At 35.3% G+C, this 25915-nt stretch overlaps 2 protein-coding genes across 6 annotated transcripts in view; one reads left to right on the forward strand and one right to left on the reverse strand.

Annotated features, from left to right (window-relative positions):
• Positions 1-3730: 3730 nt before the first annotated feature.
• METTL4 (methyltransferase like 4) lies at positions 3731-25439 on the reverse strand. 5 transcript variants are annotated; one of them, XM_014456269.2, is made up of 9 exons: positions 25374-25439; positions 23183-23570; positions 21803-21865; positions 19393-19762; positions 17336-17405; positions 13754-13928; positions 10767-10873; positions 10301-10380; positions 3731-5341 (listed from the first exon to the last, which is right to left on the reverse strand). In XM_014456269.2, exons 2-9 carry the CDS (start codon positions 23561-23563, stop codon positions 5196-5198), a joined length of 1392 nt encoding a protein of 463 aa, XP_014311755.1. In that variant the 5' UTR covers positions 23564-23570; positions 25374-25439; the 3' UTR covers positions 3731-5195. The 5 variants fall into 5 exon arrangements, 4 of the variants coding, with proteins under 4 accessions (XP_014311755.1, XP_006089315.1, XP_023609978.1 ...); XM_006089253.3 differs by lacking the exon at positions 25374-25439 and adding an exon at positions 24465-24604; XR_002829410.1 differs by lacking the exon at positions 25374-25439 and adding an exon at positions 24465-24604 and having other exon boundaries at positions 5279-5341; positions 10767-10839.
• Positions 25440-25525: 86 nt separating this feature from the next.
• Positions 25526-25915, forward strand: part of NDC80 (NDC80, kinetochore complex component) — a 35330-nt gene continuing 34940 nt past the window's right edge. Inside the window, 1 exon segment of the mRNA XM_006089254.3 lies at positions 25526-25640. The gene's annotated coding sequence lies outside the window, so the exon portion shown is untranslated.

Consider the following 25915-nt stretch of genomic DNA (forward strand, 5'->3'; position numbering starts at 1 on the left):
TTTTACTAATCCTTTAATAATGTCTCATACTGCAACTTGAAAGAAAACTAACTGGATTATTTTATCCACTCATCTGCTTCATCAGAACAGATAATATTTTCAGCTCCCATTTGGCCTCAAGAAATATTTTATTTCTAAAGATTCTAAAGTAATGATATCTGCAGGTTGGCATTTTATTGATGGCTAGTTAGTAAGAGCAATGAGAGCACACACTAATCTCACTGCACCAAAAGGTCACTGGTTAGATTCCCAGTCAGGGCACATGCTTGTTCCCCAGTAAGGGGCATGCAGGAGGCAGCTAATCAGTGTTTCTCTTTCTTTCTCTCTCTCCCCATCTTTCTCTAAAATCAATAAAAACATATTTAAATAGTCCTGGCCGGTGCTGCTAAATGGTTAGTGTCAGCCTGCACACTGAAGGGTCTTAGGTTTGATTCCATCAAGGGCATGTACCTGGGTTGCAGGTTCCATCCCCAACCTGGTTGGGACATCTTCAGGAGGCAACCAATTGATGTGTCTCTCTCACATCAATGTTTCTTTCAGTCTCTCTCTCTCCCCTCCTCCTTTCCACTCTCTCAAAAAATCAATGGAAAAAATATCTTCAGGTGAGGATTAATAACAACCACCAAAACATATTTAAAACTAGAGGTCTGGTGCACGGATTCATGCACCAGTGGAGTCCCTCAGCCTGGCCTGCACCCTCTCACAATCCGGGACCCCTCAGGGGATGTTGGAGAGCCAATTTCAGCCCGATCCCCACAGGCCAGGCCGAGGGACTCCACTGGTGCATGAATCCATGCACCGGGCCTCTAGTATGCATATAAGATCTTTGGTTAATCTCTTCCCACCCTCCCCCGCTTCCCTCTGAGATTCATCAGTCTGTTCCATGTGTCCATGCCTGTGCATTGAGTGTCTGCTCCCTGGTGGTCAGTGCATGTTATAGCTACCGGTTGAACAGTCAAATGGTCACTTAGGCTTTTATATAGAGAGATAATAATAAAATAATAAAATAAAATAAAAGCACTATAGATACATAGGATACCCAATGGACATCAAGATTAGGGCATTTCCAAAAAAAATAAAAGATTAGGGCAGTTCCCACACAAATTAATATTCACCTACTACTAATATATATATAACTAGAGGCCTGTTGTAGGAAGATTCCTGCAAGAATAGGAGTGAAACAGAGAAGGGAGCGAAACCTGCCGAGGAGCGAAACTCCGCTGCCCCACTTGCTTCTCCGCAGCTTCGCTCCCTTCTGCAGCGCTTGGCTTCCTTCTAGTCTTTGCTCTGTGCCTGCATATGCAAATTAACTGCCATCTTCATTGGGTTAATTTGCATACTCATCTGATTGGCTGGTGGGCATAGCGGAGTGACACCAATTTGCATGTTTCTCTTTTATTAGTGTAGATATCAGATAAGGAAATACACTATGATAGAATCAAAAGCATCTTGATGTAAACTGATCACACATTTTTATGCAACCTATCTGTGTGGGATGATATCTTGAATAAAGTGTTAAAAGGTTATTATGAGAAAATCTGACAATATATAAAGCTTCATGCCTATTTGAAGGCTTATCTTCTTGATTACAACAAAGAAAAGTAACTTTGCAAGTATGCTTGTTGCATGTAGCATTTCAGCAAGACATTAATATACTGTCTAAATTATAAAATAAATTTAAAAATAATAAACTGGAATGTATGAATCACTGGATTAAATTATCAATTACTAGTATTATGAGAAATAGGCATACTTAATATTATGGCCTGGCCCGTGTGGTTCAGTGGTTGACTGTGAACCTATGAACCAGGAGGTCACAGTTCGATTCCCAGTCAGAGCACATGCCTAGGCTGTGGGCTTGGCTCAATCACCAGTGTGGGGCACGCAGGAGGCAGCTGATCAATGATTCTCTCTCATCATTGATGTTTCTGTCTCTCTCTCTCCCTCGTCCTTCCTCTCTGAAATAAAAAAATATATATTTTAAAACATTAGGATGTTATAGACCAGTGATGGCGAACCTTTTGAACTCGGCATGTCAGCATTTTGAAAAACCCTAACTTAATTCTGGTGCCGTGTCACATATAGAAATTTTTTGATATTTGCAACCATAGTAAAACAAAGACTTACATTTTTGATATTTATTTTATATATTTAAATGCCATTTAACAAAGAAAAATCAACCAAAAAAATGAATTCACGTGTCACCTCTGATACGCATGTCATAGGTTCGCCATCACTGTTATAGACATTCTCATTTCACCTTTAAAATGGAGATATAAAAAATTAAACTGTCTTCAGATTTGAATTTGTGAAAAATTATTTTCAATAGATACTTCTGATTTATAACAACCACTGATTTAGTTCTCAAATATTCTGACAACTTAAGTGCAAAATTTCATCTTCTATTATTTTAAGCAGCATGCGATATCAATAATTCATATTTTAAAAACCATCATTGTGTTTTGATATAAAATTGATTCACATGGACACAGACAATAGGGTGGTGAAGGTCTGGAGAGGGAGGCAGGGGGTGGGGCAGGCTGGGAGAGGTCAATGGGGTAAAAAGGGGACATATGTAATACTTTCAACAATAAAGATTAAAAAAAATAAAATTGATTCACAAATTTTAAAAAACCCAATGTTTCACTGAAGCTGGAAACATAACAATGCACTAAAATATCTCTACCAAGCCTGAAACGGTAAGATTTGGGGACCTAGGATTACTTGGTAAGATAAGTACCATATGATTTCACTTCTGTGTGGAATCTAATGAACAGAATAAACTAACAGGCAAAATAGAAATAAACTCAGAGATACAGAGAATGGACTGATAGCTGTTAAGGGGAGGGGAGTTGGGTTGCTGGGTGAAAATGGTGAAAGGATTAAGCAAAATAACAACCACCTATTGTCTCTTTGCATCTACAAAAACATACCTTTGGAATGTCAAAGTAACTTCTTTTCTGTACCCCTAAAAGCACAGGTACGCAGAGCAGAGACCACAAATCCCCTCATTGTTATTTGTCAGCTGTTAACTAACCTGCACCCACTTATGTAAAAGATGTATCATTTTACTTTTATTTCATTCTTTTTTAATTTTTTATTAAGGTATTACATATGTGTCCTTATCCCCACATTACTCCCCAATACCCCCCACTCATGCCTTCACCCCCGTTGTCTGTGTCCATTGGTTAGGCCTATATGCTTGCATATAAGTCCTTTGGTTGATCTCTCCCCCTTACCCCCACCCTCCCCTACCTTCCCTCTGAGGTTTGACAGTCTGATCGATGCTTCTCTGTCTCTGGATCTGTTTTTGTTCATCAGTTTATGTTGTTCATTATATTCCATAAATGAGATCATGTGATATTTATCTTTCTCTGACTGGCTTATTTACTTTTTATCCAATCCCATAGGATTCCCTGCTTTGCTTTCTCCCACCTCCCTAATTTATCACCAATGGATTTCATGTAACCCACTTACATCTTCTGACTGTAATGTAGTGCTCATTTCGGCAACACATATACTAAAATTGGAATGATTGTAATGTATAAAATAAGGTGCAAAACTGCCATTCTCTGGAGCATAATCTCAATCTGTTGAGATTTTGCTTCTTGGCAATTGTTGACAGTTTGGCTCAAATAAACTCACAAGAATTCTCTAAAGGTTTGAATGCTTCTTATGTTGACAGTATGCTTTTTCAAAATGCTAAGAGAAAGAATACAGACACAATAGATTATGTTTTCTATAATTCCATTTATATGAAATTCTAAAAAAGCAAAAATAATGATAGACAACAAATCATTATTTGTCAAGGGCCATAGCTGGAAGGAGGGGGTTGACAGCAAAGAGTCACATGAACTTTGAAAGAGAAGGAAATGTCATATATCATAATTACTAGTGGTAGATAGATATATGTTTCTAAAACTCACTGAAATTCTACATAGAAAATTGGAAATTTTTATTTAAAAATTATACCTCAAAATTTTTTAAAAGATTATATATAATAAATCAGCATAGTTAAGAGTGTTCCCGTGTCTCTAGCAGACAGCTGTCTCTCCTTGGCGGGCAGAATTCCCGTTGATTTTCACATCCAGATGTTATATGGGCACCTCTTCCTCACTCTAGTGCTCTGGTGGGGGAGCCTGGCATGGGATTGAGACTCCATGCTCCTGTGGGGGAACCTTTTCAGCTGACAGATCCCTCTAGAATCTCAGCCACCTGTGGGACTGAGGCCATCCCTTTTTGTATCTCCGCCCTTCCTATCAGTCTCAATGTGGCTTCTTCTGTAAAATTTTGGTTATGAGGCTTCTGTTCAGCTAGTCTTCAGTTGGTTATTCAGGTTGATTGTTCTGTATTTTAGTTGTAATTCTAGTTTGGTCCTGGGAGAAGTGAGTGTAGCTTCCATCTATTCTGCCACCATCTTGGATCCACCTCTGACCTTTTTACAAGAAAATTTTTTTAAATTTTTGCCAGAAAAATAAGCAAACTAACACATACTTGAAAAGTAGCCTTGAACACAATTTAAAATCCTCCAAAAATGTTCCCTAAACTCAGTACAAACTTGGCAGGTCTCTGAATGCTTTTCCCAGAATGTTATAGTATAACAGAGGTTGTATGTTTAGATTATACAGGGGCCAGATTGATAATGAGTGAGTGTCATGGAGCAAGAGGTACACTGCCATAAACTGGAGAGTACATGACCCCTCCCAAAAGAGCTGCCACCACTGAGTCCTACAGATTGACATAGGAAAGAAAACATACCGCAGTGTAGCCAGAGAATCTGAAGTTTGAAAAGAAGCAGAAATCTGAACTTGTATGGTAAATGTCCTGATTTTTTTAGAATGATGGTTCACATTTTTTATATCAATGTGTGAGCCAAATAAAACACATCCATAGGCAGAATTATGACCTCTGGTCCACAGTGCAGACTTCATGACTTTTTCCATAACAAAGTTTTGCCATCTTTCTAAACACTTAACATCTTTATTTGTAATGAGCCTAGAATAATATACAATGCTAGTGTAACTGAAGTAAAATTCATCTCAAAATCACATGAAGGCTAGTCACCTCTGGCCATTTTGCTGAACAACCATGTCCTGTTTAATTTCTAAGCATACTGGTTGGTAATAAAAAAAAAATCAGAATAAAGGGAGAGAGATGAGGAAAAACTGATGAAAATCACAACTTTAAGATCAGAGTCAGCTTCTAGACTCTAGAGGAATAAAATAATCCACATGTTGAAATTTGAGGACTTCATTGCCCCAACTAGTCCAACCGGGCTGTAAATTTCGAGCAAACAATTCCAAACAGTCCCCATCTGGCTTGATATAGTCTTTTAAAACCTCTGTTCGAAAAAGAGAAAAAAAACACAAAAATTATTATTAAGAAAGGAATCAATATCCTTTTAGCAGTTAAGAGTAGAAGAGCAAAAATATTTCCTTAAAAAAAAAGAGAGAACAAATTAATTTCAAGGATTTTGTCACAGGCTTTACTATTTATAGGTAGAAAGTCATTTGAAATAAGTACCCTTGAGATTGAAAAAAAACACTATGAGAACTTCCAGTAGCCCTGATTTATCGGTTTTCGTTTGTAGATGAGAAATGAGGATTTTAACACCCACACAGATGACTTCAGTTTTCCAATAATGCTGACATGTCTTCTGAGTACAAACTTAATTTATTTTTTAATAAATGCAATCCATGCGTAAAAAAGAAGTCTACAGTAACTATACAATCAACTCACCTTAAAAACTAAGATAAAATGTAAGTCTCTGAAAACATATACTTTAGTGAAAGTAAAATGAATGAACATTTGGACCCAGAAATATTCAGAACACATAATTAACAAATAACTATATCCCCCTAGCTATAACTTGGTAGTACTAAGAACATTCTTTCACTTTCAAATTATACATCCTTATTTACCTAAAATTTTCACCATATTATTCCCACAGTTAAGTCTTCCTTATTCATTATATTATTATTATTATTGAAAATGATATTTTGTTGGAAAAAAAGTATCTCATATATACTGGATAAGTAGCTGTGATCAACACTAACAGAAAGAAAAGAATACCATAGAAGCTTTTACCATGCTCACTTAGACAAATACTTAAGACAATTTAACCTTAATCACATTGCTAAGTTAGCTATTCACTAATTACAGAAACTGGGTATGAAAATCACAAGTCAGGGAAGAAAAGTCACTAGACAGGTAAAATAAAATCTTAATTGCTATACAAGATTGAGCTTGGAAGAAATCTATCAAATTCCCTTTAGTAATAAGGAGAGTTCCTTAGGAATAATTAATGTAGGTAAGGTTTAAAGGCCAATACATGAAAATTTTTATGTTTTTATAATGTTCTTCAATTGCTCTCACAGCAAGATACTTATTTGTCTGAAAGTATTGGCCCTGTTTAAAAAAAAAATCAAAGAATTAAAAGTGCCTGTCTATAACTCAACTGAATTTAAATTTGGGCTTTGCTAGCATCTAGGAGATGGTAACATAAAGACTTCTAGTACTTTCATAAGTACAGAATTAAATGTTACTGAACTTGAAAGAGAAAGATTTCCCCAAAGTCTTAGGACAATAACCCTGTAGCACTTTTCTACTTTTACCCCATGAATTCAATACATTACCAACCTCAGTTCACTTTTAAGGTGGTCTAAGATAATAGTAAACCAAGGTTCTCTTTGTTTTTGCTTATTTGTTCAGTTTTTCAGTACAAAGATGTTAGCAACTCTATTTTGGAACTTTAATCTGGAATCTAAACTGGAGTCAGCCAGTCAAAAATATTTACTATTCTAAGTATCTACTTAATCAGTGTTATGATTACAGATATCCATGTTTTCTAAGAGTTCACAATCTAATAGAAAAAGATGACCAGGTACTTAGAGTGGAAAAATACATACAACCTAAACCCATTTACCATGTCCTTTCTCAATGCAACACATTACTGCATGATTTTTTTTCTTTCTAATTGACAAAAAATAGAAAATCAAGGAGTAAGTCTTATGATGCTAAATATTTGTTTAAGTTCAAAAGAGGACAAATGACATAAAGGCAAATTAATAAAAAAATTATTCTTATTAATTTTAAATATCAATTTAAAAGTAAATGCAAGATCTTAAAAGTTTCATCACAAGAAAAAAATGTATAACTATGTGTGATGATGGATATTAACTAGACTTATTGTTGGTGATCATTTCGCAATACAGATGCTCAACTTACGATGGTTATGTCCTGATAACCCAGCACAAGTTGAAAACATCATAGGTCAAAAATGCATTTAATACAATTAACCCACTGAACATCGCAACTGAGCCTAGCCTACCTTAAACATGCTCAGAACACTTACATTAGTCTATAGTTGGGTAAAATCATCTAACACAATAAATGCACTGTAGGTTTTAAGTGATTTGGTTAGCCTTGGGACTAGGTGGCTACCTGGGAGCAGTGGTTCACTGCTGCTGCCCAGCATTATGAGAAAGTATGGTACTGCCTATCACTAGCCCAGGAAAAAAAATCAAAATTCAAAGTATGATTTCTACTGAATGTATATCGTTTTGGCACCATTGTAAAGTCAAAAAATTGTTAAGTAGAACCATCGGAAATTGGGGGCCATCTGTATATACATATATTGAATCATGTTGTACATCTGAAACTAGTATGATATGTCACTTATATCTCTATTAAAAAGTAAGTGCAGCCCAGCCGGTATGGCTAAGTTGTTGGAAAACTGAAGTCATCTGTGTGGGTGTTAAAATCCTCATTTCTCATCTACAAACAAAAACCGATAAATCAGGGCTATGAACCAGAAGGTCATGGTTTGATTCCCATCAGGGCACAAGCCCGGGTTGCAGGCTCAATCCCCAGTGTGGGGGGTGTACAGGAGGCAACCAATCAATGGTTCTCTCTCATGATTGATGTTTCTCTCTCTCTCTCCCTCTTCTTTTCTCTCTGAAATCAATAAAAGTATATATATTTTTTAAAGTAAGTGCATATATATTTAAATATGAGTACAACATGTACATACTTAGATAATTACATAATATCTGGCCTTAGTAAATATATGTCTAACCAATAATGAGGAAGTAATCCATGCATAGCCAGTCATTCTCCTTTTGTTCTGAGAGCAAGGAGCAGGGTTGGGAAGAAGATGCTCAAATGCTATATAGATTCTCATAAAACTATGTTTTACTCTTCAGATAGAGACTGTTACTGAGTAAAGCAGTAAAAAGGAGTGGAAATTCATCTAAGGTAAAGTATAAAAAATAAAATTTGACTAAAATACTTTTATTTCCTAATCTTCCTATTAAATCTTTAAACTTAAGAATATACATTTATAATGTTGGGTTATAAGCCATCATAGTTATTGATGGCTTATCTTTCAATCTAAGGAGGAAACTTCAAAACTTAAAAATCGGGTAAATGTATGATTTGAAATGAATATGCTGCTAATTTTGCCGCTTTTTATATTTTGAGGCAGAAATAACAAATTATAATTTTTTAAAAAATCTTGGTGTTTCTAGAAGCAAAAGAGAACTTTTCATTTTATGAATTTGCAGTTTAAGAACATTTACATGTAAAAGTTCTAAACATTATATATATAACATGTATCATTCTAAATCCTAGAGTTATGATCTCAGAAAAAATATACTGCAGAAATTTGAAAGCTGCTTTCTGGTAGCTTTAATTTGTGTAGCTCTACACCTAAAATACATGCACATGCTATATAATAACATGCACTCAAAAATAAAGGATTACAAATATTTCTTGTCTACCACTACTTACCCAAAGCATAAGGATTACATATATGGAATAATGTGATTCGCCCCCCACCCCATTACCTCCAATCTAACTTTTGTTTTAAATGGTTCTCAAAGTGTACTTGTGCTGCTCTCTACTGGGAATATGGCAGAACTGCATTTCATAGATATAGGCTGAAACACTAATTTTTATTAGTAGTAACAAAAAACTAATTGTTTTCACTATTTTACAACTTTATCTCTTTAAACATAATTTTATTTAAAAGTAATTGATAAATAGTTTAATTATTATTTAAGAATGAAAGATTTTGGATCTTAGCTTTTGGATTTTTAAAAGTAAAATAATAAGCCCTAAAGCAAACACTAAATTGAGCTTTGGCACTCACTGACTGACTAAAATTTAAGTGATAAGAATACAAATTAGAATTCCTCCATCAAATATAACTGGTGTCAAACAATTTTTTTTTCTCAAAGAGCAGTACAATATCACTTTTCATTTAAGTCACATATTTAACGCATTAAAGAATCTATGGCAGTCCAAAGTTTAAAGGCAATTATTCACAGAGAATCCTTCTTCTAAGTAAAAAAAATTAATCATTAGGTAGACATCTGAATATTTCTCAAATGAAGTAACACTACACTGTTTCTTCTATATAAGCAATTTAAGATACAGAAAGTCTAAGTGTTATCAATAAAAATTCTTTGGGGAATGTGTATTCACTTTCCTATATATCCTAACTCATAAACTATACCATTTTCTACAAAATAATATGACAGGATGGCAGCCTGTAGTTTTCCTGAGTAACAGTTTGAAAAGTTGGGGGTTTTAAAAGCAGGGATCATCAAATTAATAAAATATATATTCCTGAAGAAATTATTTGAATAGCAAACTTTGAATATCAAATTCAGTCTCTCTCAAGAATTTACATCCTATTGTTTGAACTTTCACTTGAAAAATATAGCATTCACGGAGCTTCTAGTATATGCTACAGAATTTCAAATATATTATAACCAATCCTCACATATCTGAAAGATTAAATATCATTATTCCCTCTTTAAATTAGGACTTTGAGGTGGAAAATGATTAGAGTAACTCATTCAAATTGCACCAGTATTCAAACTCATGGCAGTCAATCTCCAAAGCCAAAACTTTTCACTATTCCTTGCTGCTTAGTTTAATTGAATGATGAACATTATACTAAAGCATTAAGTCTAGTGAGAGTTGCAGGCTGCAGCAATTACCTTTACAATGGTTCAGAAAAGCAACACTACCTCAACATAAAGCCCTGAGAGTTTCTACCAAATATCAAGGGAACTGTAAACACCTCTGACTGCTATTCTGAGCTCCTGGTTTTAGAACAAGCAAGTGCAGCAAAACAAACAAACAAACAAAAACAACAAAAAACACTCTTCATATATTCTGCTATAAAATTTTAGATTAATTAAAATAACATATCTGATTTAACTCAAATACTAAATTCAATCCTTTTTTTTATTTTGACAGAAGTCAGAACAATTTTATTTAAAAAACATACCAGCAAGAGGTGGCTTATGTGAGTGAAGGGTACAAGGTACACTGACAATTAATTTGTGATCTGGAATGGGGAGCATATTCCTAGTTAAAAGAGAACAAAGTAAATTATATTTTACAGGACATTTTTTATATACGAGCTACAGTTGCCTTAATTTTTTTTAACCTTTCAAATAATATCTGAATTTAAAATTAATTTAATAAAAACAATAATGGAAATCAACAATTTAAGTATTAAGTACTAATAATTTCCTTTTCAACAATTATGACAATTACATACTACATACTACATAAGGCAAAAAATATTATAAAATTTCATGTACCATACCATTCATACTTTTCTGGTATGGGACATTTGCAGATTTTTGAAAATGTAAAAATTAATGAACATCAATGATCAGTTGGTTAATAATTTTTAAAAACCTAAAGATTAATACATTTATATAATTTTGAAAAATCACCACTCCTACCTTAATGGTAAAGTAGTTTTTTCTTGAACTCTCCCCAGTATAAGACCTTCATAAGGCTTTTTGTGTGGAGAATCTAATGGGAACACAAACTCTCCTGAATTGGTGATCTGATAGGAACGAGTAAAAAAAAAATCATATATCTTTAAATATCCTGGAAAGGTTTGTTTGTGGGGTTTTTTCCTACATTTTCCACCAAAGAAAAAGAACTTATTATACCTCCAAGCTAGTGTTGTCTAATAAAAATAAATATAATGTGAGCCACAAATATGTATTTTAAATTTTCTAGACGCAACATTTAAAAAAGTCAAAAGAAAGCAGTGAAATTGATTATAATTATATATTTAATTTAATCTAATATATCAAAAATATTATTTCAATATGTAATAAATTCAAAAAATGTATTGAGATATGTTATATTGGTTTTCATACTATACCTCCAAAATACAGTATTTTATACCTAACACCAAATCTGTTTGGACTAACCACAAACTACCATATTGGACAAGCAGCTGTAAGGGACTAAAAATATTTTAAAAATCACTTTATCATCTTGTACACAAAAATCTCCAATTTTCATTAACATTTATTCCTGGAAACCATGCCATCATTAACTCATTTATTCATTCATTCAAATATTTAATGATTACTGGCAATGTGACTAAGTAGATTATAATACTTTCCTTCATTTATAGGAAACAGAGTCATTAATGCTGTCAGAGCTAAAATTAAAAAAAAAAGAAGCTCAGGGATTGATGAGATAGACAATAGTACAATCCTTGGGCATTATAAATCCAGAAATTAATTTTATCATTTCATCCTTAAGGGATCAGACTCTCAAAGACTCACTTAAGCTTCAAAATGTAATTCATAATAACACTATTAATTCATTAATTAAAGGTGAAGATATAAATTTTCATTATCAGAATATTCATATCTTTTATATAGAATCCTTTACCCCATATCAAAGTACCTAAAAACAAAATCAGGAAAACCTTTTTATCACCACTAGGGCCCATGAGAGATAGCACCTCTACCATACAGTGCAGTAAAAGCGCTGGAAATTCTCATTCTTTGGATATTCTTTATACTCAATGCAGATTACTCCTTCTGTTATAACAATAGGGTTTCATATACTACACTAAGTATTTAGCAGCAAAGTAGAAGTTTTAGACTATGTTGAAGGAGTAGAGCAGCGACGTGTTAAATATTAAAAAGTCCCTCGGCCTGGCCTGTGGGATGGGGCCGAAACCAGCTCTCCAACATCCCCCAAGGGTTCCTGGATTGCGAGAGGGCACAGGCCAGGCCAAGGGACCCCATCGGACCCCACCAGTGCACGATTGGAGCCAGGGGAGGGATGCAGGAGGTTGGCCAGCCAGGAAGGGACTGAGGGGGGGCTCCAGGGCGGGTCCGGCCCATCTCTCTCAGTTCCAATTGGCAAGACCCCAGCAGCAAGCTAACCTACTGGTCTCGGAGCATCTGCCCCCTGGTGGTCACTGCACATCATAGCGAGTGGCCTTAACATATCATTAGCATATTATGCTTTGATTGGCTGAACAGACGATTGGACACTTAGCATATTAGGCTTTTAATATAAAGGACTGTATTTTTGTTTTAAACTCTGGTCTTACCATATAATCTCTCAGAACTGATTACTACTACAAATAGTCTTAGTTTTTATGTATTAACATTTTACTGGTTATGAGTTCAGAGGGTAACCTTTTCCTGACTTTGGCACCAGTCTATTTTTTTTTATATATTTTATTGATTTTTTACAGAGAGGAAGGGAGAGAGATAGAGAGTTAGAAACATCGATGAGAGAGAAACATCGATCAGCTGCCTCCTGCACACCTCCTGTTGGGGATGTGCCCGCAACCCAGGTACATGCCCTTGACCGGAATCGAACCCAGGACCTTTCAGTCCGAAGGCCGACGCTCTATCCACTGAGCCAAACCGGTTTCGGCCAGTCTGACTATTAAAAGAAATGTCATAATGGGCAGGATGAAATAAGGTTTTATATCCTGTCATGATCCTATACCAAATCAACCAAAGCTAAGCCCAAAATACATCATGAAAGCAAAAATACAACTGTGAATGCTTGTTTGGAAAGCCCCATAAAACAGATGCAAATAAATAATGTACACAGCTTTTACAACATTTCAGTAGACTACAAAGTACAAACAAAGCATATAAAAATAGAACTCTCCTGTGTCTAACATGAATGTACCTATCTAAATATTAAACATTTAAGTGATAATAATTTGGCTTATCTTTCTAAAATTTAGGAGGGCTTTTGTGGAATTCATCTAATTGAACAATGTATTTTTAAAAGGATGTCCTGTAAACTCTGAATTAATGCCTTAATTTTTCTGTATATTTTGGTATTCTTATAGCAAGCAAGATATTAAGATCATTCAACCAATATGAGTGTTGCAATCATTCTTTTAAAAAATATGCACAGCAGCACATAAGGCACTGAAGGGCCTAAGTTAAGATTTAAAGTATGAAAAGTTCTTATTTCTGGCACCTTCCCATCTCTTCCACACTGGTTTACTTTGCTATTCTCCTTCCCATCCCCAGCAACAAAAGAAAGGAAGGAAAGGAGTCAAAAATGGTGACTGAAATTGTGGAGGTATAAAGAGGAAGAAGATGAAAGGTAAGGCTATTTCTATGTTTACTCATGAACAGATTCCTCAAAATTTTTGTTTGTTGTTTTTTAAACTACAGACATCAGAGCTTTTTAAAAAGTCATCCTGGTATTTTTCTGAGTGGCTTACTAAGGCCAGTAGTTTAGAACTCTGTTACAAAACAAGAGGGAACAAACAAAGCCTTAAAAATGAAAAGATAAAAGTATTTAGCAGCAAAGTAGAAGTTTTAATTAGACTATGTTGAAGGAGTAGAGCAGCGACGTGTTAAGTATTAAAAAGTAGATGCTATATTAATTTGACTTACATGTCATGCTATATGAACAAATTAACTTCTGAACTTACCTTTAACCAGTGCCATTCAGCAATTATCTCCACAGACCACGAAGGATAAAGTTCTTCTTTTACAAAACGTAAGTGCTTCTGTCTATTAGTCACCCAAGTAATAACAAGACAGTTTGGAGCAGCCAGTTTAGGGATAGGTATTTGTTTTATTTGCAGTGGTGACAAATAACTATACCTAAAAATAAATAGAAAAATATTAGCAAAATTTGCTGCAAAAATAACAATAAGCAGGGAAAAAACCTGTATAACACTCCATAAACACAAAGCTTCCATAGGTATGTATTTGTATTACTAAATATGAACCCACAGTGACATCCAGTGGACACACTATTACAGGCAAGTCAGAAATAACTTCATTTTTTGTTTTTACTTGTTTAAACTTGTCAGGCTATATTTCTTTATCACTTCTAAATGCATTACATTTCAGTAATTTTACTAATATTTACAACGTGCTTTTTACCATTATTGTTTGGTTGTCATAATCTGTACATCACACAGGGACCCTGTCACAGTGAGTCTTGACACTACTGTCTCAACATTCTACCGTATTTTCATCCCTCAGTCTATCATCCTCCTTCTTTCTTCCTTCCCAATCAATTCCACTGGCCTCTCTAAAACCCTCATGCTTTCATTACAAAAAAAATTTTAAAAATTAAAAATCCTAGTCTTGCATCTCGTGGCCATTAATAGTATGAAGTCTAGTTTCCCTTGCACTACTTGCTCTACAATACTCAATCAAATATATGTTGCCCTTTCTCCAACACTCAATACATACAACTGGGAGAAGCGAGGTCAGAACTCTCCTAGGAGAGTTCTGCTGCTTCCAGGATATAATTCATCCATCCTTGCATAAAATCCCCTTCTCTTTGAGAGGTATGCTATCCAGCCCTGCTAACCTCTAATGTTTCTTATAGAATTTTCCTCAATTTGGTCTCCTTCTGCCTACAGCTAAATTAAGGGCTGATATGCAATTAGTCTTTCTGCTCTCTCTCCTATATTCCTCAATTGACTACAATGAGGTTTCTACTATTAAATCTGCTCTAGAAAGAGTAAATAACATCAAAATGGCCAAATACAATAAACGCTGGAATCCAACTCTAACGCAGGGTAACTGTATGTTGTACACCTGAAACTGATATAAAATAATGATGAATGCAAAATGTAATTGAAAAAGTTATTGGCTAAAAAAATAAACTCAAATGGTTAAAGACTTAAATGTAAGGCTTGAAACCATAAAAGTCCTAGAAGAAAACATAGGAAGTCAGTCTGAGTAATATCTTTTTTTATATAGCCCCTCGAGCAAGGGAAACAAAAGCAAAAAAACAAGTGGGACTTCAACAAACTAAAAAGCTTCTGCACAGTGAAAGAAATCTTCAACAAAACAAAAAGACAACCTACTTGAAAGAAAGAATATATTCATAAATGATATTTCTGATCTGAGTTGATATCCAAAATATATAAGAAACCCATACAGCTCAATAATTAAAAAAATAAGCAATACAACAGAAAATGGGGAAAGGTCATGAAAGGACATTTCTCCAAAGAAGAATACAAAGAGATGCTCAACATTACTAATTATCATGCAAATCAAAACCACAATGAGATACTGCCTCACACTTGTCAAAATGGGTATCAAAAAGTCAATAACAAATAACAAATGTTGGCAAGGATACAGAGAAAGGGAATCCTTGTGCACTGTTGGTGGGACTGAAAACTGGTGCAGCTCCTATAGAAAACTAAAAATAGCTCCCTTTAAAAACTAAAAATAGATATGCCATACAACCCAGCAATTCCTCTTTGCAGTATTTAACCAAAGAAAATGAGAACACTAATTCAAACAGATATATATGTACCCCTATGTTCACTGCAGCATCCTATACAATAAAAGGCTAATATGCAAATTGTCCCCTCAGGAGTTCTACCAGGAGATGGGGAATTCGATCAGTCACTATGGAGTGCGCTGACCACGAGGGGGCAGCGTGGAACATGGCAGGCAACCAGCACAGCAGCTGCAGGGCACTGAGAGAGCAAGGAAAGGAGGAGGCAGGGAGGCGAGGAGGTGGGGAACCCGATTGGCCCTGATAGCCGGTCAGGCCTAGGGACACTACCCATGGTGCACTGGGCCTCTAGTTATTTATAATAGCCAAGACATGGAAGCAACCTAGGTGTCCATTAACAGATGAATGGATAAAGATGTGCTATACATACATAAACACACACACACACACACACACACACACACACACAAAATGGAGTATTACACAGCAATAAAAAAGAATGAAATCTTGGCATTTGCAACAACATGAATGGATCTAGAGGGTATTATGCTAAGTGAAATGTCAAGCAAAGAAAGACAAATTCCATAAGGATTTTCTTACATGTGGAATCTTAAAAAACAAAATAAACAAGACAAAACAAAAACAGACTTAATAGAAACAGAGACCAAAGAGATGGTTACCAGAAGGGAGGCGGTGGAGGGATAAGTAAAAAGGAGAAAGGGAATATCGTCAATAAAATTGTGGTAAGTTTGCATGGTGACAGATTACTAAAATTATTGGGGTTATCAGATAAAAAATGTCAAATCACTATATTGTATACCTGAAACTAGTATAACCAATATAAGATTGTATACCAACTATACATAAATTGAATTTTTTTATTGCATTGGCTATTTTTGGCCCTTTGCATTTCCATATAAATTATAGAATCACCTTTTCAATTTTCACCAGAAATAAAATATCTTCTGAGATGATGTTTGAGATTGCAAAAAACCTAGACAATTTAGGGAGAATAGATACTATTTACATATTCAGTCTTCCAGTTATATATGGGACATCTTCTTTTATTAAGATTCTCTTTGCTTGGGGGATATATTCAATAATATTATAGTAACTACCTATGATGCCACATGGATACCAAACTTATCGGGGTGATCAATTCATAAGATATATCAATGTATAATCATTATGTTCTACACTTGAAAGTACTATAATATTGTATGTCAACTATAACTGAAAATTTTTTTAAATATTTCCTTTAATTATTCTCAAAAATATTTTATAATTTTCAGTGTAGAGGTCTCATATCTTTGGTCAGATAATATCTAGGTAATACATTTGTAAAAGCTATAATAAACAGATTACACACACACACACACACACACACACACACACACACACTACACAAGCACAATCCTACCAGCTATGACAGATTACCTCCAGCAGCTTAGGGCAAAAGTCAGATTATTAAGGAAATCCATACTATGGTATCTATTTCTAAACTTTAGTGTTTGATATTAAAGAAGGCAAAAAATGTTGCCCTTTGCAGAAACATCCCTGAACGGGTTCAGTCAGTAAACTCAGTAATTAATAAATATGTTACTTTTAACATCCTTACACCTATATATAGCTCTAGTTCAAGAGAATTATCTACTTAAAGAAATTAAAACTTTAATACTAAAGTGTTTTAGCAGTTTGAGACAACCTATATCAAAAACTAACGTTTTTAGCACATGTAACTAAAATGTTCATAGGACGACAGCCTTCAGAAAACGTATCTAATAGAAGACTTATTTATACCTACCTGTTACTTCTTTTAACTGACTTGTTCTGCCATGGTGGATCTATCACAATCACATCATATGTTTTCCTACCTAAGAACAAAGACACAATTTCAGAAACTTTAGAGTGTATGCAATCACCCTAAAACCTAAACATGTCCTTCAAAACCAAAGTGCATTCACCACATACACAAATATAATGCAATACAACAAAGGATTTGTGGCATTTATTCAAACAGACTAAATGAACTAAAAAATATTAATTTAGTACTGCTAGGATTTTAACATGATTTCACCTATTACTATTTTTATAGAGACTGTCTGAAAATAACTATAGCTCACTTAACTGGACACCCATGATTTTAAAACCCTGGTAGTCTTCATAGCAATATTAATATAGTCCTTTCAAACTTCAAGGTTTTTTGCTTTATTTTTAAGTTTCTTTATGAAATAAACTTTCAGTCTTTTAAATGATATATCAGCCATAATAAAATTTCCTCTTGTCTACTAGTGTCGTTTTTTTTTCTGGTCCTGGATCCAAATCAGGATCACACTTTGCATTTAGTTGTTATGTCTACTAAATCTCCTCCAATCTGGGGAAGTTCCTCAGTTTTTCTTTGTCTTTTATGATCTTGACACTTTTGAAGACTGCTGGCCAGTTATTTTTGTAGAATGTCCCTCAGTTTGAGTATTTCCTCATGATTAAGTATAGGTTTTTTGGGCAAGAGTACCAATGAAGTAATGCTGTGTCCTTATCAAAACCACCTATCAGGAAATACAGATGTCAGAATGTCTCATTATTGGTGATACTATCTTTGATCACTCAGTTAAAGTGTAGTCTACAGGTTTCTCTAGATTTTCCTTTGTAATTAATAAGTGTCACATACTTTAAGACTGTGCAAATATAGTGTCTCATGTTTTCACCCACTACTTTTGTATCCAACTACTGTGGTATTTGCCAAATGTAAATTTTCCAGTTCCATCATTCATTCCATCCACATTTATTAATTGGAATTTCACAGTAAGGAAGAGCTGTCACTTCTCCTTTTATAAACGAAAGTGATTTATATTTTTGTGAATGCACAATCTCATAAGTAATCAAAAGAAGGCAATTTAAAATAAGGAAGTAACAGTTTTTAAACTATTAGAGTAACAAAAATCAAAAAGAATGGAAAAAATGTTCAAAAATAGCATTATTTTCTCATTAATTTGTTAAACTATCATGTACCCTGTGGAATTTATAATACTGTGGCATGACTAACCACTCATGTGTAAGATGGCTTGATCACAATTAAATTAACCTTTTCATTAATAAGCTATGTCATTTTAACTTTAAGTTTTTATATAAAATGTCCAAATGATAGCAGATTAAATTCAACTTGACCAATACCTACCTTTTACCTACTCATCCCTTAGAATACTGAGTTGTAATTTATTAAAAACATATAAAGCACAGAGCTAAACTCCTGATGCAGATTATTCATTTAACCTCAACATTACCCTGAGAAGTAGGTATTATCATATCCATTTTATAGATTAGGGAACTCAAGCTCAGTTTTGTAAAGTACCCAAATTCACATTTAGCTAAGCTTCAGAATCTAAATTCAAATTCTGGTCTGGGCTTCAATATTTAAGGTTTTCAACTTTATACAGGAAAACGTTTCAAGAAATTTGGTACAATAAACTTGAACATTAGCTTGAAATAGAAGAACCTAAAAGGCTAAGAATTAATATTCATATCTGAAGTGTTTCTACTTTGCTATGAAGAAAAGTTAAATAAAATTATTTGGTCAAACCCAATTGTATCCTGAATTCCTAAGTACAAAACAGTAATTGTATTTGCTCTTGTAGGGACTAGGTATTTTTGACCCCTTGTTCATAAGAAGAATTTAAAATATTTTTAAAAAGCAAAATTCAGCATTTTAAACTTGAATTTAAAAGCAAAATTACATTGAGAAAATTCAGTGTTTACCTTACCCTCATAAAACTTTTGCCCTCAGTTAATATTCAGACTAGCTCCTGACTTTTGAGGCCACAGAAAAATTATCTTTTTCTAATAATAAACATAATAATTACTTACAATTCAGAAGCGGGTGCATACAAGAAATGTCAGACAAAAGAAAACTGCTTTTTGGTGGCACCAGGTATTTCTGTCCCATTAAAGTAATCATTTTTGTAAATCTAGAGTTGTTTTCAACAATCCGTGAAAATAAATCCTGCTCTGTAACAGACATATCGTTTTCCATCAATTGTAATGTCAGAAGTTCCATTTCATTCAGAGAAGGCAAATGCTTTGCCATTTCACATAATTCTGATAAATTGCAAGTATCAAATGATAAAGTAATGGGCTCATTACACTTGTCCTGTTTTTCAGAAAGTGGATGAAGAAAGCCACTTTTTAAACCTTCTTGGATTATCTGTGAAGATCCATCCAAAATCAGCCCCCTGATCTGTAAGAAAAAAATTTGAAGTACATTAAAAGGTCACTGACATTAAAACAATTTTCTAAAATATAAAATTCCTACTGTGCTTTGAATATGTAAACATTTATGGATTGAAATCAAACCAGAATGCTTATAGGAAAATAATTTTATACTACAATGAAAAGATAAGAATGCATCAGTATACTTTTGAACTGTAGTTTCCTAATTGGGGAATGATACAAACCTCATAAATTCAATGAAAATTAAATAACAAAACAATATATATAAGAAAATACATCCTTAAGTTATAAAATGAATTTGATAGTGTTTCTAAAAGAAAGTATAATCTCTAATCTGTAAAGAGAATTAAGTTCAAATCACAAGATTTAATCTTAAATTTTCCTAGTGACTTAACTTTCAAATAAACATACTTTGAGTTTATAAAATATAGCTTGAATTATTAAAAAAATTAAAGAAAAATAACTGTAAAATGAATATATAAACAGTTTTGCAGACATGCAACTACAATAATCATAAAAATAAAACCCAGTTCTGCTTCTGGACAAGATCAAGTACATTTCATCTGAAATAAACTTCTAAAAATTATTTTCTAAAAAGGCCTTCAGATGATGGATAGATGTCAAACAGAGCAGAGCAGTGGTCTCTAAAAAGGAGAAGCAAATGATTGCTCCAGCCAACTGCCTTGAGAAAGTTTCTAGGCAGCAGCACAGAGGATACCATTCAGAGTCCAACTGTCTGAGTTGAAGAGACAGAGCTTGGAGTCTGAAAAGGCCAAGCAGGTAGAGTATTCAGAGGAGGATACCACAGAGGAAGAGCTGCACAGAGAGAGGTCTTGAAAGCTGCAAAGGGCCAAGTCTCCACTTCAGTATTAATCAGCATATACATATGATGAAACTCAAAGTCAAGGAAAGAACCAGGAATGATCAAAGGGAATAATCCCCAGAGCTCATACAGGGCTGGGAACAGTTAGTGCTCCCACTGGCCAAATGAAAAATCTCATAATTCACAAACATTGCCTCAGTAATGGAAACAAACAAACAAAAAGCTCTAAGTCTGCTCTGGTGCTAACTAAAAAAGCTTAAAGGAAGTCTCAAGAGGATCAACCAGTTTCAAAGTAGAGGATACCAGGGAATGGGAAGTTATTATTTGATGGGTACGGATTCTACTTGGATTGATGAAAAAGTTCTGGCGATGGATAGTGGTGATGATGGCACAATAGTGTGAATGCATTTAATGCTGAATTATACACCTATAAAAGGTTAAAATGATAGATTTTATTATGTATATTTTACCACAAAAAAACATTTTTAGGGGAAAAAATCCAATGTCATACCATCACATTAATTCAACATGTCCAACCCTGGTTTCCCATCTCAATTGAAGGTATTCCTTAGGCAATTAAGCTTAAATATTTGTGTTCCCTCGGTTTTCTCCCATTTCTTTATCTCCTAGATTTCATTTATCTCTAAGTTCCAGAAATATATCCTTCATATTATTCATGCTTTCTTCTGCCACTCTCTTAAGTTGTTTTAGCTATGGACAGTAGGCTTTTATAACTTATAAAATTTCTAAACTTGCCGAAACCGGTTTGGCTCAGTGGGTAGAGCGTCGGCCTGCGGACTGAAAGGTCCCAGGTTCGATTCTGGTCAAGGGCATGTACCTGGGTTGCGGGCACATCCCCAGTGGGAGATGTGCAGGAGGCAGCTGATCGATGTTTCTCTCCCATCGATGCTTCTGACTATCTATCTCTCTCCCTTCCTCTCTGTAAAAAATCAATAAAATATATTTTAAAAAAAAAATTCTAAACTTAACCAATATAGCATAAATTTACTTACATTAAATATGTAAAATAGGAATATATGAAGTTTTAATAAAAACTTTGTTTAAATTGTTCATTACTATGAAAGTAGCAATAAACCACTCCTTTATTAAATTCTAACCTTGATCACACGATTGCATTTTTAAGAACATCCTTATTTATATCTGTCTGTTTACACTACTTCACATCAATCTTATAATGTTATCAATAAACATTTCACACTTTACCTTTTCATGGTATTCCATAGCATCCAATTCACCTTGATTGAAACCAACACACCTTTTACGCTTCTAAAGAGTAAATTACAGGGAGAAAATTATATTGCCATCTATCACAATATTAATATTTTGAATTTTTTTTCTTTAGCACATTTTCCATATTGGAGCAACTCAGTCTTTAAAAGGTAATAATTACTATTTAGGTCAAAATCAGTGCAGAGGGTATGGAGAAAAGATAAAAATGTTTTCCCACATAATTATTATTGTTACTTTTACTACAAATTTAATAGGTGATAAAAGGTCACCTCAGCCTTTTCAGCTATTAGTAAAAAATAGTACTAAATGGTACCAGTGACATCCATGGAACAACTGAGACATTTAAACAGTCAGCAGTGTCATCTGTCAGTTGATATATATGGTATAATTATTCTGGACTTTCTTCAGTTCTGGAGAACTATCATCTATATACCTAAAAAATTGTCCAATGTATTTTTAATAGTTGTTTGTAATTGATCTGAGGGCTAGGTACAAATCAGATATACTAATACTATCCTGTATCTAACAACTCCAGAGCAAAGAACACGTAAGACAGTGCAATACAGAGCAGGGCCTATGTACTTTTTATTGCTGAAACCTCAGTGCCTACATGGTGGCAAACTCCTAGCAGACTAACAAGAAATGTTTGTTGGCTGAATAAATAAATGGATTTAGATTAAGTTAATTGCACAATTTGGCATAGCATATCAGAAATAAGGTAAGTTTTATCAAGATAATCTCATTACATATGCTCATCTATATTTTTCCATATTAAAATGAGAAATTTACCCAATATAAGACACCTAAACATTTAAATACTAAAATACATAAACATTAAAAGACAATGTCCATTTTTGGTGAACTGTAAAGTCCTTTACAACTGTTCATTATTATTTGCCTGAATTAATAACAGTAATGATAAATTACCTACATACTATATTACTGAAAGCTCAGAAATATTTTGTGCCTGACACATAGCAGATGATCAATAATTAGCTGAAAGAGAAAAAACATGTATGAGAAAAAAATCAATGAATATTAAAATTGCTACTTCAGATACCTATAACAATGTAATAATTTACCTCTATTAATTTTCTTATTCTAACTCTCAATGTGTTTATTTAATAATATCTTTCTTCCCTTTACAATGATAAGATCCATGAAGGCAGGGATTGTATAGCAAGGGTTATTAGCAAATTGTTAAAAATTACTCTGGATACACTAAAGCCTTATTATGCTTGATTGATTCTTATGCTTTATTCTTTAAACTTAGTAAATCACAAAATATTTGATACTGGAATAATAAATCTCTTGTTTTCTGTAGAAATATAAAAATTTCTTAAAACTTTCTACCTTCCCAAGAGTAGAAATGGAGATTTCATTTTTAACACCATTCATTAGATCTTCCTTTTCATTATTTTGTTGGCATTCCTTGTGAATAGCTGAAGTTATATAAGGTTTAGTGATATCAAACAGTTCAGATCTAAAAATATATTTTTGTATGAACATTTCACAATTTCCTCCACCATCATTCTTGGGCTTAGTGGTAGAGTCGGAAGTAATAAATTTAGTTGAGGATCCAAAGGAGGACACAGAATCAAGGTGAACAGAAGCAGTGGGCTCATTTTTACTGCAACAAGACTCATGATGCTGCTGAACTTGATAGTTGATCTTGTTAATGAAAGAAAGATGATCCAGTAACCATCCTGGTGACAGCTGGTGCACCACTGACATTCTCTTTCTTTAAAAAAAAGAAAAGAAAACACCTCTGGGAATGTGATTAGAAGTAAAACCCAACTTTCCAGATCAAGTTCTTAAATGTCCTGTATTTCAACAAAAATATACTTCATACACAAATAAATACACAAGTAAATAAACGTGACATGTACGCAAAAGAAAAGTTAGCATTCATGATATGTAGCAGGTCTAGTGTTTTAATATAAACTTTAATATCAGGGTTAATAATTCAAAATTTTCAGCCAACTTGGACAAAGAGAGTTAAAACCTGTTCTTATTTCTAGAATCCCAATTTGATCTATCTTCCTGGGCCCTGCTTGGATCCAGCCACTATGTCTACAACTTCCAAGTCAGAAAGTCACTGAATCCTTAACAGGTGAAAGTGTCCTGTCAAAGCAAAGAATACTGTATTACCTATGTGAATCCACCCTTTTTAGTGAGATAAACCTAGAGGTCACAATTTCAGAGGAGCTGTTAGCATATCAGCTCTTGTTTTTCAAACTACGTTTAACATAATAAGTCAGCCCATCCTCCGGTATCATTGCCTTACTTAACCACTGATACCAATGGAGTGCAAAAGGATAAAAGTAAAGCAAAATGCAATTTTAACAGCTCTAAACCACAGCAAAATTGCAAGGTTACAGAGTCTAGATCTGTATTGGTTCTGAGCAGTTCTCCTCCAGCAACTAGAACTTCCTTTTTTCAAAAGATGCTTTTCAGTTCTGGATATTGCTTACTAAATCTAGTATAGTGGAACGCTGAAGAGGGGGGACAAATTAATATATGTGACTAATAGCACAGTTAATACTAGTAACATCTAGATTCAAACTTTTAACTCCATGCATTAGCTTTATGACCATGGGACAAGCTATTTGATCTCACTGAGCCACAATTTCACCTTTTTTTATGACATCTCGGAGGGCAGTTTAGAGAACGTAATGCGATAATCGACATGAAGTGCTGTGCAGAGCCTGGCACAAAGCAACTGCTCAAACAAATGCTTTTGGTGACGGTAAATCTGGTACTGGTCCTCCCTTCAGAGTCCTGTAATATCCACCGAGAGCTAGAAATGTAGATAGGAAGATTGAAACTCAGACAGAAGGGATGGCGTGCCCCAAATTACAACTGTAGTTAATGGCACGACTACTACCAGGCCCAGGTACCCCGACTTTGGTTCTGAGCTCTTCTTCCAACCCCACCACCCTAGGTATCATAGGCGGTGCTTGTCCGAGTTCAGACTCAGGGAAGCGGGAGTGACTGTGAAGGGAGGACCAATACCAGGTTTACCATCACCAACAGCAGAGCAGCCTATGCTCACTGCACCTCTCGGTCTCTCCTACTTCTCTGCTTCATACCAATCACCCCCTAATCATCCGGATTCCTTCTAGCCTCTCACAGGACACCACCAGACTAAAAAGATCGTAAAATCCTAGCGAGCAAATTCTGAGCCCGAACCCAGGCGTGGGCCACACCGGCGCGATCTTCGGAACCGACTGCGCCCAAACTCAGCAGGCTCACCCCCTCCTCCCTCACTGCTTTCCTCATCAGAAAAGTGCATGCCGGCTTCCCAGAACTGCATCGTGAAAAAAGCACGTATCTAAATAGTTGTCATAAAAGACGCCCCTTTCAGCCCAAAGCGGGGGAGAGGAAATCTTCTCTAAGAGTCAACGGGCGCGTCCATGTTGCTGTACGGACAACGCGTTTCCGGGGCGGCTCAGAGCGCTCTGCCCCCGACTCAGCGACTCAGAGCGCTCAGGCCTTCGGAGCTACACTGGGGGTCGGACCGGACTGGGTCGGGGACGCTTACAGGGCCCGGGAGGCGCCGGCGCGCCCGGAGAGACGGCGGGACGCGACGCACGCGGATTTCCCGCGACGAGCGGCCCCCGCGAAAGAGATGCGCACGCGCGAGCACGGAACGTGATGACGTCAGCATCCGCGGAGATTTTAAAATTCTAACGGCGCGGGTGGGTGGGCCCAGGCGCTGGTGTTTTGGCGGCTGCCTTCCTGTCCCGCAGGTTATCGCACGGTTTACGGAAATTTGATTTCTGAATCCGGTCAGAAAACTGGAAGAAAGGTGAGTAATGACTTCGGGGTTATTTTGTGGCGGCAGGGAGAAGGCGAGAGCGCCCACCACCAGAGGCCCTGCGGGGCGATGGGCTAGTGTGGGCTGTTGTGCTGCTGTGGGAAGCCTCGGGCCCCACTCTGCGAGGCGCTGGTGTCCGGGAGTCCAATCCATTTCTCCTGGCAGCGACTTCCCACGGGAAAGGGGGTGGCCTGGGGGCCGCTGATGGGGAGGAGAGAGGCAGGAGACCGGAAAGGGGGAAGAACTGAGGGGAGCCAGGGACAGGA

Source organism: Myotis lucifugus, unplaced genomic scaffold (assembly GCF_000147115.1).
Source record: "Myotis lucifugus unplaced genomic scaffold, Myoluc2.0 scaffold_58, whole genome shotgun sequence".
Classification (NCBI taxonomy): domain Eukaryota; kingdom Metazoa; phylum Chordata; class Mammalia; order Chiroptera; family Vespertilionidae; genus Myotis; species Myotis lucifugus.